At 45.3% G+C, this 15,610-nt stretch overlaps 1 protein-coding gene across 1 annotated transcript; it reads right to left on the minus strand.

The window, feature by feature from the left end:
* Positions 1-661: 661 nt before the first annotated feature.
* Positions 662-15,565, minus strand: rrp9 (ribosomal RNA processing 9, U3 small nucleolar RNA binding protein). Its single transcript, XM_007890513.2, has 15 exons — positions 15,382-15,565; positions 14,386-14,468; positions 13,575-13,681; positions 13,082-13,146; positions 12,563-12,604; positions 11,853-11,979; positions 11,313-11,437; positions 10,791-10,883; positions 10,290-10,390; positions 9,253-9,387; positions 6,915-6,977; positions 6,340-6,485; positions 5,989-6,068; positions 3,524-3,597; positions 662-869 (listed from the first exon to the last, which is right to left on the minus strand). Exons 1-15 carry the CDS (start codon positions 15,484-15,486, stop codon positions 761-763), a joined length of 1,455 nt encoding a protein of 484 aa, XP_007888704.1. The 5' UTR covers positions 15,487-15,565; the 3' UTR covers positions 662-760.
* Positions 15,566-15,610: the final 45 nt, after the last annotated feature.

The following is a 15,610-nucleotide window of genomic DNA, read 5'->3' on the forward strand; positions in this document are numbered from 1 at the left end:
AAGCTCAAACAGAGAGAAATCACTGACTGGGTGATACGAGAAACGATGTGATTTCCTCTGACACTGATAAAGATGGCTGGAAACGACAGGTTCCTGACATTAATGTAAACTTGATGAGAAATAAAGTTCACAACGACAGTCTGGGGACTGTGATACACTGCTCCCAAACACTTAGAAATCACCATTACATTTTCTCCCTCAAATCTTGTAGCTATTCTGTTCATGTTCGCAGTTGGTGTAGTTTGGGGATTTGCACTGCAAACACTCTCTCCAGCGTTTATCTTGTTCAGCTTAACTTCACGGACTCATAACAATAATCCTTGCGTCTGACACAGCGCCTTTTCACATCTTCAAGACGTCTCAAACCGCTTCACAGCACATACTAAAGTGAATTGACTATGTTTTGGGGGCAAAACGTGGCAGCCAATTGCGCACAGCAGCGTCCCACAAGCAGTCGTGGGTTGAGTGACCAAATTAATATTTTTTTTAAACTCAGAAATACCACAGATGGTGATCTGTGCGCTGCCCTCCCAAAATACACAACACGGCAGGATTTTCAATAAACGGACAGTCATCAGGAGGTAGAAAGAAAGGCAAGCTACGGGTTGAAAGGATTTAGAAAGTGTGGAAATGAGTACAATAGAAAGCTTGGACACTGCTGTGAAGTGAACGCAAGCAATTTTTTTTATTGTGTTCTATCCCAAAAAGAGCATCGAAATCCCTGCAGGGGGGAAAGGATTAATTACAAAGGGTTTATTGTTCACACCGCAGTCACTTGCTCTTTGGTGACGTCAGTTTGCTCTTTCTTTCTCAGGGGTATAATATAAATTCCATTCTTGGCCTCTTTGATCCGCCACCAACGGCCTAACCTGTAAATAAACACACGGGACAAACTGTTGGAATAATTTGAGCCAAGTGCAGAATTCTGTACAAATATAACCGACGCTCTCAGACCACAACAGCTGCTGACGTCAATCGAGCGCCTGAATTAAAACGTGTCTCTCAGTTAATCCGCGGCATCCATTATTTATAATACGCGTGAGTCACAACACACGCGCGCACACACATATATGCACACACACACACACACACACACAAGTCGTGCTGAAGTTACATTCGTGCCCAGGAGATGTGAGTGCGATGTCATTAATAACAAAGTCACACCACGCAGCGGATGGACAGTGTCGGTATATTGCGGTTTGAAAGCTCCCGAGACAAATGCACTTGAAAATCGTTTCAACACAAGACCACACAGGCTCCCGAATAAAGCTCACACACACGCACGCACATCAGTGTCCAGCCCCACAAACCCCCCTCTCTCCCCCCTCACACCCCCACTTCACTACATTATAGCGTGGCTGAAAGTTAGCGACGTTCGCTTGTGCAAGCATTTCCAGGAGTGACTGAGACCCCACTGACACCAGAAACCTACTTTGCGCGGAAACCTACCTCACTTTCGTGAACCAAAGGGGTTCATTCAATCAGACTGAACAGTCTGGCTGAGCAATTTGCAGTGAAGTGGAATGAGTGAAAATTACAGGATAACCGGGTGACTATTCAAGCGAATAACTCTATACCTCCTCACTGAGTCAAGGACAACAGCTGCAAGGCCACAGATCATGTTACATCCTCTCTATCACTCCATCCATTTAACCACCAATAAAAAAAACATACATCTGGCATAAGCAAACTCGCAGACATTTACAATTCCCAGTGGCCGCCGCAGCAAGCAGTCAATGCCTCCTGATTTCACATGATGGCCAATCATCACTTAAACCTTCACTAATCCCAGGTCAGACTATTGTAGGGTGGGTAAAGAATCAATCTCCCGCCACTCAAGTGCCTCAATCTCAATGTCAGAAAAACTACGCCCAACAAAAACAGCAGTTGTGTTTACTCAGCGGGTAGGGCCCCTGAGCCGAGGCAGATGATATTTATTCAGCGGCTTTGTGCTGTGGACCTGCGGCCACTATGAACCGAGGTAAAATCTGCTCAAAATTCATTTCACTGGACTCTGGTAGAAAGCAATCGCCTTCTTTTAAACTTTACAGTGAAACTGAACGTCCTTTTTTTTAAGAATCATAGAATCTTACAGCACAGGAAGAGCCCGTTCTGCCCCTCGTGCCTGTGCTTGGAAAGAGATACCAACTGCAACAGCAAAATTACATTTAGTCCCACTTTTGGTTTCAATACTTTTTTGACAGTGTACATACATTATAACTCTACAACCAGGGAACTGAAATACATTATTTACCAGATAATGCTGAGGAAACCCGAGCTGATTACTGCATAAGTGTTACTTTAGCTCCATTGCACAAGAGTCATCAGTAATTCCTCCGGTGCGGGAATCCAGAATAAGGGGGGGGGTATCATCTTAACATCAGAGCTAAGGCCATTTAGGAGTGAAATCCAGGAGGCAGTTTTTCACCAAAAGGCTAGTGGTCCTGCCCTCCACCCTCCCCGATTCTAACTCCCAGCTCGAGTCCGAAACACTGATCACCTGTTGCCTTCGGACGTCCTCCTGATGTGAAGGGCACTATACACATGTAATTTTGCTGTTGTTGGAAATCTAGGATTCTCTCTCTCCCTCCCCCAAAAGGCTGTTGATTGTGGCTGGATCGAAACGTTCAAGACAGAGGTGGACAGATGTTTGTTATATCAAGATATCAAGCGATACGGGGCAACGACGGGTAATTGGAGTTGGGGTACAGATCAGCCATGATCTAATAGAATGGTGGAACAGGCTCGAGGGGCTGAATAAATTTAATAACTTCAGGTGACACATCCTCTGTGTTCCTATAAATTCCTAAAACAATTCTGACAAAACCTGGTACTCAAGGTTCACATAGACACCGTCAGCCTGCTGGGGAGAGGAGCACTGACGTCAACCTTTGAAGATGTTACTAACAGCAACAGCCAGATCCAAGACGGGAGAGGCAGAATCCGCCGCCATCACATGACATCCATCAAAGATTATTTTTTTAATTTGAAATCATTCTAGATGCTTCATTCAGATAAATACAGAAAATAATCTCTTAACAGGCGACATTCTCACATCTAGGACAACGCAGTCCGTTATATATAGGAACATTTTATTCGCTGAAAAGGGGTGGGGGGGGGTTCATCCGCACATGCCTTGGATCAAATCTTTTTTTTAAATGACAAAACAGATGACTGACACAGAGGATGTGTCACCTGCAGTTATTAAATATACATGCAGTCTAAATTAGCAGCAAACAGCAAGCAGTGACAAATTACCATCAGTATCACACTGCGTGCATTTAAATATTAAATCAGACAACTGTGATTCAAGTGGAGACAAGACATATTCATACTGTATTTTAACTACAATTGTGATTTTGTTCATATTCATGAAATTCACCAGGAGATAGAGATTGTGTATCAAAGAACAGCTCTCTTTGACTTTAAAATATCTTGTTCCTTCCTGACTGTGTGAAAAAGCAGATCTAAAAAAAAATATACAATTCCAGAGCACCTACTGCATTGCAGTCTGTGATCTTACCTGTGTTCCTGCCCCACACCGGATACCAAAAAGTTACCGGAAGTGGAAAACTTCAGACAATTCACAAAACCAGCCTGTGAAGGACAGAAAGGTGATTTTAGTCCAATACAAACTGAATAACAACAACAACAATCCTTGCATTTGATATAGCGCTATTCTCCCAGTATTCTAGTCAACCGATTGATCTGCAACCACCACCTACCAATGTTCAAATCAACATTTTAAAATCTGTCAACCATATGCAACTGCATGCTTTGAAAAGTAATAACCTTCTATATTCACTACAATATGTTAATCTGTCTAACAATCCTTGCATTTGATATAGCGCCTTATCAAGTCTCAAAGCACTTCACAAAATATATTGCAAAGTGTATCGACTATATTTTGTGGATGAACAGAACTCATTGACAAGACACAAAACAGCTGCCATTTCCTGATGTTTAGACAGAGGGAAATATTTTTTGGACGTCAAAATTTCAGTTTATTTACGAGAGAAAGAGGCACACAGGAAGGAGTCCAAGCTTTGCCTTCTTTTCTACATGACTTACAGAGTCTTAACATGAATAAACAAGATGATAAACTGAAGGTTAAAGGTGTTAGGAGGGATTGGCTGTAATCCCCGAATGAATTGTTACGGTCTGGAACACACTGCTTGAAAGGGTGGTGGAAGCAGATTTGATAATAGCTTTCAAAAGGGGAATTAAAGTAAAGTGAATCAACAGTATATTTTGTGGGCGAATTAATGAGGGAAGGAATATAAGCTTTAATTAAATGAAACAGTGCTCAGGTTCCAAGGTGGATGGGAGGCTGGAAGAGAGAGAGAGAGAGAGGATAAAGTGAAAGAACACTGGACACTCAATCAAATTAGCTGCAGGAAAACCTTCCAGTACACAACACACACAGTGACGGAATACAATATTACTATATATTTATTTTATAATAAGGCAATTACCAGCCACTTGCCTTCTCAAAACTATCTGTACTTGTAGAATGTCTTGTTAAAAGCAAGAGAGAGCTTGTTTTTCCACTCAATTTAGAACACTTCAGGCAGAGGGATGCATTTCTCATGCGTTCACGGTTGTTCTATTTATGAGAACTTTTGCCGATGGCGGAATTTAACACAGGGAAGTTGGGCTGATGTGAACCTACGCTGAGATCAGAATTAAGCAGTAAAAGCCAGATTTCCAAAATTAGCTTGACACAGATGTTTCCCCAGACAATTTTCTCCCTTTCCTGAAGGCCTTGAAGTCTATTCCACTGGGATCGGTTGTTCCATATTACCCCTTGTTCCATTTGTAAAGCAATCATTATTCACACATAGGCTATGGAGCATAACTGAACCAAATCCAATCCTACTTTCACCCAGAGTCCAAACACAAACACCTTCAGTAAGCATCGTTAGAAGATTAGGAGCAACAACACTGGCTGATTTTCTATCTCAAGGAATTGTTGTGAATTAGAGACCACTACTGTCACCATAGAGGAGATCAACGGATTCAACACATCCCAGCAAACTAGTACATTCATCGTTTGCGCGGTTCAGCTACTCACTGACTAAGCTTCCTGAACCAACAGGACAGCTTCTTCACACTAATTTAGCAAAGGCCTGGGGCGTGTGCTTCCCTCACCAGTTTGCATTATTCTGTGCCAGAAACTTGGCAAACGATACTCTTGAGAGACTGTAACTGTAACGTGACGTTAAATTACAGCTAATTTACAATGTAGATGATTGTCAAAAAAACACTGCATCGTGTACATACTTCCAAGCCCAATAATAGGGAGGACGAGTCATTTTAAGATGCCGGAGGAACATTCCAGATTTCTCCAGCAATAACACAGCGTGTTTTCAAATATGAGCACATCTGCTGCCATGTACACCACTCACATCATATATATATATATATACATATATATACACAGAACCTGACAGACACAGACAAGTCGTGGTGTAAGAAACTGCTATAATGATGACTGCTGACCTGAGAAATATTAATAGCTGTTCTGTAACTGAAGTGAGCAGCGTTCATTACAGCATCTGGTTGATTATAGCTCTGCATCTGGTTAGCCGATGAGACTAAGTGACTCATGAATATAAAGTGTTTACAAATGTAAGTGTGACTTGGAATTACAAAGTACTTACCCTGGATCCTAATAAGCATGTTATCTGCACAGGCAGCCTGGCAGAACAATGAAAGGACTATTGGATGCTTTGAGGAACGTAGTTATTGTAGTTCAGTTCTACAAGGTACAACGCTTCTCGAAGCCTAAAAATACAGATTGAGCTCTTCCTTTGAAGTAAGTTGATGTCAATGTTCGGGACCGTGATCTAGATGAGCAACAGGACATTTTCACAGCAATGGAGTTGACCTTTATCTCGAGACACGTGTACTTAATTTCTAAATAGCTAAACTGGTAATGACTGTTCACACTCAAACAAACCTATCATCCTCTAACTCTTCTCTTACCATTGGGATGTCAAACAGAGGCTCCAATTTCTTAAATCCGGCCCCACACTTCCAGAGTCTGATCCTCGAATCATGGGAACCTGAAATACAGAATTAATAATAATAATAATCCTTACATTTGATACAGCGTCTTATCACATCTTCGGGACGTCGCAAAGCGCTTCACAGGATTGTAAAGTGAATTGTGTATATTTTGTGGGCGAAACACAGCAGCCAATTGCTTTTTTTTTTAAAAAAAGGGATTATTACCCCCAGAAAAGCGATCCGCCAATCGACCAACAAGCAGGTTCCCGCTTACTGCTGGTAAACAGAGGCATGTGGGTGGAGTAAGGAAACTTGCCCAACATTTACCTGAAGCTACCAAATCACTGTTTAGCAGTGCGGCCACTGAGGAAATCCAATATGGCTGCTCCATCCCTGAGGCACCATGGATACCATGGGCTTTCCTTACAGTCATCAGGGGCTTCTTCTTAGTGACTGTCCAGAGAGCAAGGGAACTGAAAAACATTGGTTCAGTCTTAACATTTAATAGCTCCAGCTCTTAGTCACAGGAGAGGTCTCTTACATTAAAAATTAGGCGCGGTATCGAAATTTGCGCTTACGCAGCACCCCTCATGCAAGGTAGAGTCCCAGAGGACGTGACATTGGCAGAGCATGAGGCCAAGCCAGGGGGGAAGGGGGGTGACCACTTCACCAGTGCCTGTGGTCACCTGAGAGTCGCACCTTCGCACCTGAAGATGCGGAAGGAAAGGGCGAGTTGGAGGGATAGAGGGAGAACATTCAAGCGCGGCCACCGATGGAGGGCACGAGGCACGTGCAGGGGGCTGGAGCCATTCGAGGGGAGGCAGCAGGTAGTGGGTTGGGGAGTAAAGCAGGTCGGAGAGCTTAAGATAAAACTTAAAAGACACTCAAGGCAATAAACATACCCATCGTCACCTCCAGAAAGCATGTACTCTTCATTTATCAGCTGTATGCAGTCAACTGAACTCCTGTGGAGCAAACAGAAGACTGTGTGTGTCAGTGCATTGCTGAATGAGCAGAAAAGTGATCAGGGAACTGAAAGTTAACAAGGTTCCTCGAGGGGAAACACAGCATCCATTATTGCCGGATAATCAAACTGACCCACTTACAAATTTGGGCAATTTCACACGCTGACAGATAAATAAATCATTCCTAACCGTGTTGATGTATAGAATTTGAGTGAAAAATAAACACACACACAAAAAAAAAATGAAATTGCACCATTGCGTCCTGGTCATCCAAATAATAATCCTTGCATTTGCTACAGTGCCTTATCACGTCGTCGAGACATCTCAAAACGCTTCACAGAATATACTGTAAAGTGTAGAGATTGTGAATTTTGTGAGCAAAACGCGGCAGCAGTGTCCCACAAACAGCCCGTGGAACGAGTTCCCAAATTATTAATTTATTAAAACTAGTTTTGAGAGAAAACGCTAGTTATTTACTGATTAACAAGATCCAAGATTAAAACACAAATTAAACCACAAAGGTAATATAATTCCTCCCTCTTCTTTTAAAAAAAAGTAAGGGTGCCAAACTCTCTCAAAATATATTTGTCGTCAACAGTAATTTCTTCCTGTTGTACAATGAGGAGTGGGCGAGTGAAATCTTCACAGCCGCACCGAAGATTAATTTCCTTTTGGTTTCTTTACTTGGAATATCCTCCTCACTGAAAGCACGCAACGGTTTCAAAAGTAATAAAAGGGCGAGGCAGAGATGTCTAGCACCACTTCTCACCCACCTCCTGAGCACTTGAGAATTTAAGCGTTTCTAATTAGCGGTGGTGTGTAGCTGAGACGGGTGGGTACAGAGGTGAACAGGGAGCTGTGAAATCTCATTTCCACCGATGTTGAGAGTTGGGTTAAAGCAACATGAGCAAGTGAGAATAGACGACAGTGCACACCTGCACCTCAATCTTTCCGTTCTCTTTCAGACAATCTCACCTGCTCCCACAATATCTCTCACTAGCTCTGAAATAAGCAACTGTGGTGACAAATAACCCATTGAGTACTGAATGTTCTTAGTCAGCAGCCTTCAGTTAGAGACGATCATTCTGACAAGCATTTGGATACCTCAGCGGTCATGTTAAAGGGGGCATCTACATTTTACAACAACAACGTGCATTTACACAGAGTCCTTCACGCAGGGTAGCGTCCCAGAGCACTTGACAAAAGGTCTTCAGGCGCAATCTGAAGATGGGGAAGAGGCAAGGTGGAGGGATAGAGGACAGTAGAATATTATATATCCAAACCATTAAACACCAGGATAGAAGTGATTAGGAAACAAGGTTTTTTTGGTATGTGAACATATTCAATTTCCCCAAATAAACAGTGTGAAAAAACGCTCATACTTAATGACTTCTTAAAAATTAGTTGCTAAGGAAACACTCCGACATCGGAACACCGAGAATCATCAAGAACAGGAGGAAAAAAGCTAATGGGTTCAACAAAGATCGCTTTTGTAGGGGTAATAATCCCTTTGGGAACTGAAAAAATGTAAGAAAGGTAAAAAAATATATTTGTCTCCTTTCTAAGTCTACTTTAAACATTGTTATGACTGATCCTCAATTCAATCTGAACATGAGACTCACGTCTTCAGAAAGAAAAGTGCAAGATACGGAATTTACACCTCAGACTTGTGATGTCAGGTGTGAAATGGAAACCTTCTGATCGATAAAGAAAGACAACTATTCTCCAAGGTGAGAATGGAAGCTGGGACAATTCAATCTATAAATTCCCAGAAGTCAAAATTGTCGTGAAGGTAGAATTCACACAGGATGTGGAGTGTAATGACTATTATTAGGGGGGGGGGTGGGGGGGGGGGGTGGGAGGGTGAAAAGGAAAATGTAGGATGTAATTCACATGGTCCATTTGGACAAAACTTTATCCTGTCTTGGAGACGTCTCAAAGCTCTTCACAGAGTATACTGCAAAGTGTAGTGACTGTGTATTTTGTGGGCGAAACGAGGCAGACAATTGTTTGCTTTCAATGTCCGTTTCTTTGGTTGTTGCGCTCTTTGCATGTCTGTGCGAGTGTGTGTGCGTGCGTGCGTGTCTGTGCGAGTGTGTGTGTGCGTCTGTGCGAGTGTGTGTGTGCGTCTGTGCGAGTGTGTGTGTGCGTCTGTGCGAGTGTGTGCGTGCAAGTGTGTGCGCGCGAGTGTGTGTGTCTGTGCGAGTATCTGTCTGTGCGAGTGCATCTGTGCGAGTGTGCATGCGAGTGTGTATAAATAATTTCTGCTACTCACTCGTGACCATAGAACAGCAGCTGTGACTCCTCTGTGATTTTCCAGACACGCACAGTGCGGTCCCTGCCCCCAGCTGTCACACAGCATTCTCTGCTCAGGCAGTCCAGCCCCGTGATAACATCCTGGTGACCGAATCTGTTTTATGCACAAAAGGAAACCATACATAAATAAAAACTCGGCCAACGACAATGTCAATCGGTCAGCTCGCTCCCTGCGACGACAGAGCACTCTGGGACAGTTTGGAATCAACAACAATCCTCGCATTTGACCCAGTGCCTCATCACGTCTTCAAGACCTCTCAAAGCGCTTCACAGGATAGGCTGTAAAGTGAATCGACTTGGTGTTTTGTGGGTGAAACAAAACGCACGGTCACTACACAACACACAGTCACTATGGGTGAATCAAGCTAAAGGTATAGCCTGTATTTGTGCCAGTAGTGTTTTTTGGTGCAATTTGACAATTAATTTTCCAGTGTTTCTTAAGTACAATGCTGACATCTTGTGGCAGAATGTCAATACAGCAGAGGGGGGGTTTTCCCCCAATGGTCCACTGGACAACGATTAAACACTGATGAAAGAAACAAGAGAGAGAGAGAGAATATGTAGAGCAGAGTTTAAAGGTTTGTCCACTGCATAAACCTTTCCGTGGATTCAAAGGAAATGAAAGACAACGATAGTGGTGTAATGCATTGGTCTTAACACGGCAGCCAATTGCGCACAGCTGTGTCCCACAAACAGTCGTGGATTGAGTGACCAAATTATTATTATTTTGTTTTTAAAGGGATTATTAACCCCTGGAAAAGCGATCCGCCAATCAGCTAACAACCGGGTTCCTACTTGCTGCTGGTAATCAGAGACGTGTAGAGTAAGGAAACTTGCCCAACGTTTCGCCCTGTCCTGCCCGGGAATCCAACCCAGGTCCTCTCGTTTGCGAGGCGAGGGCACTAACCACTGAGCTACAGGACTGCACAAAGAAGATCTCAAAACCCTGATTGTTTAAACTCAGTTAAAGCCCAGAGTGCGGCTCACAGTACTCACAAGGTTTCGACGTAAGCATTCTGGTCAACATTCCACACCTTGACAGAACGGTCGTGCGAGGCGCTATATAACTGATGTGTTCCTTTCCTGAAGGACAAGCCCTGCGGGAAACACAGCCGTTAAAAGAACATCGTGCAAGAGAACAACAACAACAACAAATGACATTTACACGGCGCCTTTCAAGTCAGGAGGACATCCCGAGGCTTCGGACAGTCAGGGATTTGGACCCGAGCAGGTGCTTGGGATCGGGAGGGGGTGGAGAGTGGGGGTGGAGAGTGGGGGTAGGAGGGTGGCCGAAAGCGCGGTCGAAGAGGAGGGTCTTTAGCTGTGCCTTGAAGCAGGCAAGGGAGAGAGCGCGGGGAAGGGACGGTGGGATGGGGTTCCAAAGTGTCGGGGCAGAGAGACTGAAGGTCTGACTGCGGAGAATATCTTAATAGCAAACTTCTAAATACAAGTTAGCAACTGCCAACTGTGCCCACAACCCCCGTCGCCCAGACTCACTGACACAGCATCTTTATGTCCTTTGAAGGTGTAAACATGTTGACAAGTGGCGGGGTCCCAGATCATAATCATCTTGTTCCTATCTCCTGCCGCCTGCCAAGAAAATTCAAGAGTTAATAATAATAATACTGCGCTTCACACCTCTTCCTTCCACCCCAACCTCCAGCTCAGGTCTAAATCTCTAACTGTCCAGCCCCTTGGGACGTCCTCTCGATGTGAAAAGAGCTGTGTAAATGTCATTTGTTATTGTAATAATAATCCTTGCATTTGATACAGCGCCTTATCACATCATTGAGACGTCTCAAAGAGTCTGAACCGAGTAGTACCTGTGATGTGTGACAAGTGCTACCGTCAATCTCAAACTCTGCCCGTTCACACATCTGCTGCTCATGTAAACACGCACTTGCACTAATTGGCTTTGATTAGTTAGAGCTAACAAATAGGGTGTCTGTCTGAACCATTCCAGCAATACTGCTCTTCAACACCATGCTGTTTTCTGGGGGGAGGAGAGGAGTTACTCACCAGGTATTTGCTATCGGATGAGATTGCCATACAGAGGATGTGAGCCGTGTGCCCAACGTGTTTATCTTCTGTTCCTTTCCGGCCGCCCTGGATTGTGTGAAGCTTCTTTCCATTTGCAACGTCCCCTATAGTTAAATATAATAATAATAATCCTTGCATTTGTCACAGCGCCTTATCACGTCTTCGAGACATCTCAAAGTGCTTCACAGAACATACTGTAAAGTGAATTGACTGAATATTTTGTGGGTGAAACGCGGCAGCCAATTGCACACAGGAGTGTCCCACCACAAAGAGTCGTGCATTGAGTGACCAAATTATTGATATTACTTTTTTCCACAAAAGCGCAAAGACACCAAGCCCCTTCCTAGGGGAGATCAAACACCAGAGAAAACCAAAAAAATTCCACAGCCAATTTGAAGGAAACAAAGATTCCTTGAATTCATCACGGATAGAGCAATCTCCAGGAGAGGACGGAGCCACTGCCACCATCATTGCTAAATATCCCCGTTACCCTGTGACTTGGCGGTTGCACAAACTTACACTTAATGATTGAACAGTCTTTGGACCCCGAAAATATGTATTTATCATCTGCAGATATGACCAGACACGTGATTGGAAGTTGGTGACCTTTTAGCAGTCGAATCTCCGACGGGTCAGGGGGTAGATACTGAAACCAGATAAAAATAAAAAAAGGTTTTACACATTCATCGAGGAAATGTCAGACTGCTCTCACAAGTCAGTACAATGTCAGGTAAATAAGAACATAAGAATTTGCTAGGCCAAAGAAAACCAAGGTCCATCTAGTTCGCCTTCCACCATCCTGGCAGTCGCTTGACACATCGTGTCCCCAAACTATACACTGTATCCCCAGATATTATTTTCTAGTAGAAATCTATCTCATTTGTTCGTGAAACAAACAATACTTTCTGCTTCCACCGTCTGTCTCCCGGGGGAGGCTGTTCCATAAGTTTAGACCTCGCTCACTGAAGTATATTGGGCTGTTCAAAGAGAACAGTCATATATAGTACATTCCAAAAGAGTAGGGCTGAGTATTCCACGACTGTGTCTTAATTCCATGCAACAGACGTCGAATATTGTTATGACGTGGGGATGAAACGTGGATTATATCCATTACACAGCAACACTGACAAACAAGGAGAGCAAATATGAAGCCCTCTGGCTTAGCGCCTATAACAGCGAGGAGCATCAACAACAACAACAATACTGAAGAAAAACCTTTCTTTACTTACACCACTGGCGACAAGACGTTTAAGTTTTCCTTTCTGTTCAAGCTGTAACGACAAAGAGGAGTTAGGGCACGAGGGATCTGGCTGGAAAGGTTGGCCATCATCACCATTAGAAAGTGTTCATCGATCCTTGCAGACAGGTTAAATTGATCAAATAACTAAGATTTGACACGGCTGAGCGAGTTGAATGTTTTTTTTTGCTCAGCCCGGTGTCTGACATGTGCGCAATTCAAGAATCTGTGAGGACAAAATTGTTGTTTGATGTGGCACTAAATTGTAGGGACACAAATGTTTCGCTACTTTCTAAGTGTCATCGATTAAACTTATATCAAAAAATATCAAAACTGCTACAGTACATTAGGATTTTACAGAAAACACTGATTTGTTCAAGAATCAACTTGTGAATTGCAATTACAAAACAAGTGTCCTCAATTTAGTCACTTCATCCTTCTGGGAAAGTTCTGACGGGCTGGTCGGTGGTATAACCTAATAAACATTATATAAGACACATCACTTTCTTACCACTTCATCCTCCAGCCTGCCCCCAACCTGGTCACCCTCTAACTGTTCCTCTGCCTTCTCCTCTTCTGCAAGCAAATCAAACAAAAATCAAGCCAGGAGTTCCCAGAGCTGCCCAGTGCAAAGCCAACGTCAATTAAATCCGCACTAATTGGAATTGTTCCTTTAGCAGATAAACAAACAGCAGCTTTCTGTGACATTACTTTTAGGCATCAAGAGCAACCGCATTACAGTAGTAATAATAATCCTGGCATTTGATACAGCGCCTCATCACGTCTTCAAGACGTTCCAAAGCGCTTCATCAAGAGACAGCGGAGCCGAGGTGCGGCCCACTTCACTGACCTGTGCATATTTTGTGGGCGAAACGCGGCGTCCCCACAAACAGCAGTGGATTGAGTGACCAATTTATTACTTGAGGGGATCGTTTCACCCTTACACAATGCCGAAGCAGGGCTGTCATTGTTAGGTGGTGTTTTGTAGCTCAATAAGTTCTTACCCTCCTGCTGGAGTTGTGCCAGGTAGACCTTGGCCAGTCGCAGCTTCTTCTCCTGTACAGTCTCTTCAATTTCATCTTCCTGCTCATCCTTTCTTCTCTTCGCACCACTGTCATCGAAAAAGCATTTTAATAAACATTGCTAAACCGCGTTCAAATACAATGCCATTTACGTTTATACGTAGCACCTTTCACATTAAGGGGGCGTCTCAAAATGCTTTATGCTGGAGTGGGCTCTGGACAGGGACAGAATGGCTGAACGCTTGCTTGCCAAAGGTGGGATAAATACAGCTGTCGACGTGAAGAAGGCCAGTGCTCCCTGAGCAAATATATATATATATATATATATATAGGAACAGGAGGCGGCCATTCAGCCCCTCGAGCCTGTTCCTCAACTCCAATTATCTGCCCTCGGCCCGTATCCCGATACCCTGACCTGACAAACATCTCTCCACCTCAGACTTGAACGGATCCAGCCAGAACCCACAGCCTTTTGGGAAAAAAATCTGGCTAGTTTCTATATAAAAAAAATATTGCACTCGGGCAGGATTCACCTTCCACTGTGGGAACCAATGATTAGTTTCAGGCTAAAAAGTTTGTTCAATCCCCAAAAGTCCGTTTTCAGAACCAGTGGAATCTCGGAAGAAGACCTGAACGATAGACAAAGTGGGTTCCAACATCTGTAATCGGCTTCTTTCTCTCTCCTTGGGAAACCCGTCATTTCCTCTTCAGCGAGAAGGAAAATGCTCACGGGGTCCCTCAAAACATTGCATTTACCCTTCGCAGGCCGACAGTGTAAATGCCGCACAGTTACCTTTCTGTCTCGGAGTCACTGGAAATCTCTTCGTTCAATTTAGCGGTGAATTTCTTGCGGACATTATCTTTTGCATTTCCAGCCTGAGTGGGTGGGTGGGTGGGGGGGAAAGAGGACAAAGTGATTATCAAATGAAACAATATTATGATTGGAAACAAATACCATCGATTTACACACATATATATAGACATAGATAGAGAGAGAAAACACATCCCATGTGTCTCTGGGATTGTTCAGGTGGAGTGGGGGATGTGGGGAAATCTCAGTTGAGTTTGGAGACTATCAGAGCAGGTGATGGGGTTCCCTGTGTGTGGGGGGAGAGGGTGTGTGTGGGTGGTGTGAGGGTGGGTGTGGGGGGAGGGTGGGTGTGGGGGAGGGGGGTGTGTGGGGGAGGGGGGTGTGTGGGGGAGGGGGTGTGTGGGGGAGGGGGGGGTGTGGGGAGGGGGGGGTGTGGGGGGGGAGGGGGTGTGTGGGGAGGGGGTGTGTGGGGAGGGGGTGTGTGGGGGAGCGGGTGTGTGTGGGGGAGGGGGGTGTGGGGGAGGGGGGGTGGGGAGGGGTGTGTGGGTGTGTGGGGAGGGTGTGTGTGTGTGAGGGTGTGTGGGGGAGGGGGGGTGTGGGGGAGGGGGGTGTGTGGGGGAGGGGGTGTGTGTGGGGGAGGGGGGTGTGGGGGAGGGGTGTGTGTGGGGGAGGGGGTGTGTGGGGGTGTGGGGAGGGGGGGTGGGGAGTGTGTGAGGGTGTGTGGGGGAGGGGTGTGTCTGGGGGAGGGTGTGTGTGGGGGAGGGGTGTGTGTGGGGGAGGGGGGGTGTGTGAGGGTGTGTGGGGGTGTGTGTGAGGGTGTGTGGGGGGGTGGGTGGCGCCTCTATGTAGCGCAATCAGCCGCATCCCCACACACACACACACAGTCAGTAAATCCCTGTGAAGCGCTTTGAAGCGTCAGGGGCGACACGACGTGACATGACGAGGGCCCACCCCGCCCGCCGGCCGCCCGCTCCTCACCTTCCTCTTCCCGCCGCCGCTCCCCCCCCTGCCCTCGCCGCTGTCCCGGGCCGCCCCTCGGCTCCGCTGTCTCTTGATGAAGAAGCCGCCGTCGCCGCCCGCCATCTTCACCGCCCGTCCACATGGAAACCGCGCGACAGACCAGCGACCCACCAACCTACCCTGCTAGCGCTCTCCAGGCCCCGCCCCCTCCCCGGGCCGCACCAATCATCAACCACCCTCCGCCCCC

Source organism: Callorhinchus milii, unplaced genomic scaffold, assembly GCF_018977255.1.
Source record: "Callorhinchus milii isolate IMCB2004 unplaced genomic scaffold, IMCB_Cmil_1.0 Scaffold12, whole genome shotgun sequence".
Lineage (NCBI taxonomy): Eukaryota > Metazoa > Chordata > Chondrichthyes > Chimaeriformes > Callorhinchidae > Callorhinchus > Callorhinchus milii.

Bases quoted from the DNA above. Each gene is read 5' to 3' on its own strand.
- rrp9 (XM_007890513.2), bottom strand. From the start codon at position 15,486: ATGGCGGGCGGCGACGGCGGCTTCTTCATCAAGAGACAGCGGAGCCGA. The intron at 12,605-13,081 runs GTAAGAAAGTGA...TTGTCGTTACAG, and splicing joins GCAGGCTGGAGGATGAAGTG to CTTGAACAGAAAGGAAAACT. The intron at 870-3,523 runs GTAAGATCACAG...GTTTATTTACAG, and splicing joins GGTGTGGGGCAGGAACACAG to GTTAGGCCGTTGGTGGCGGA.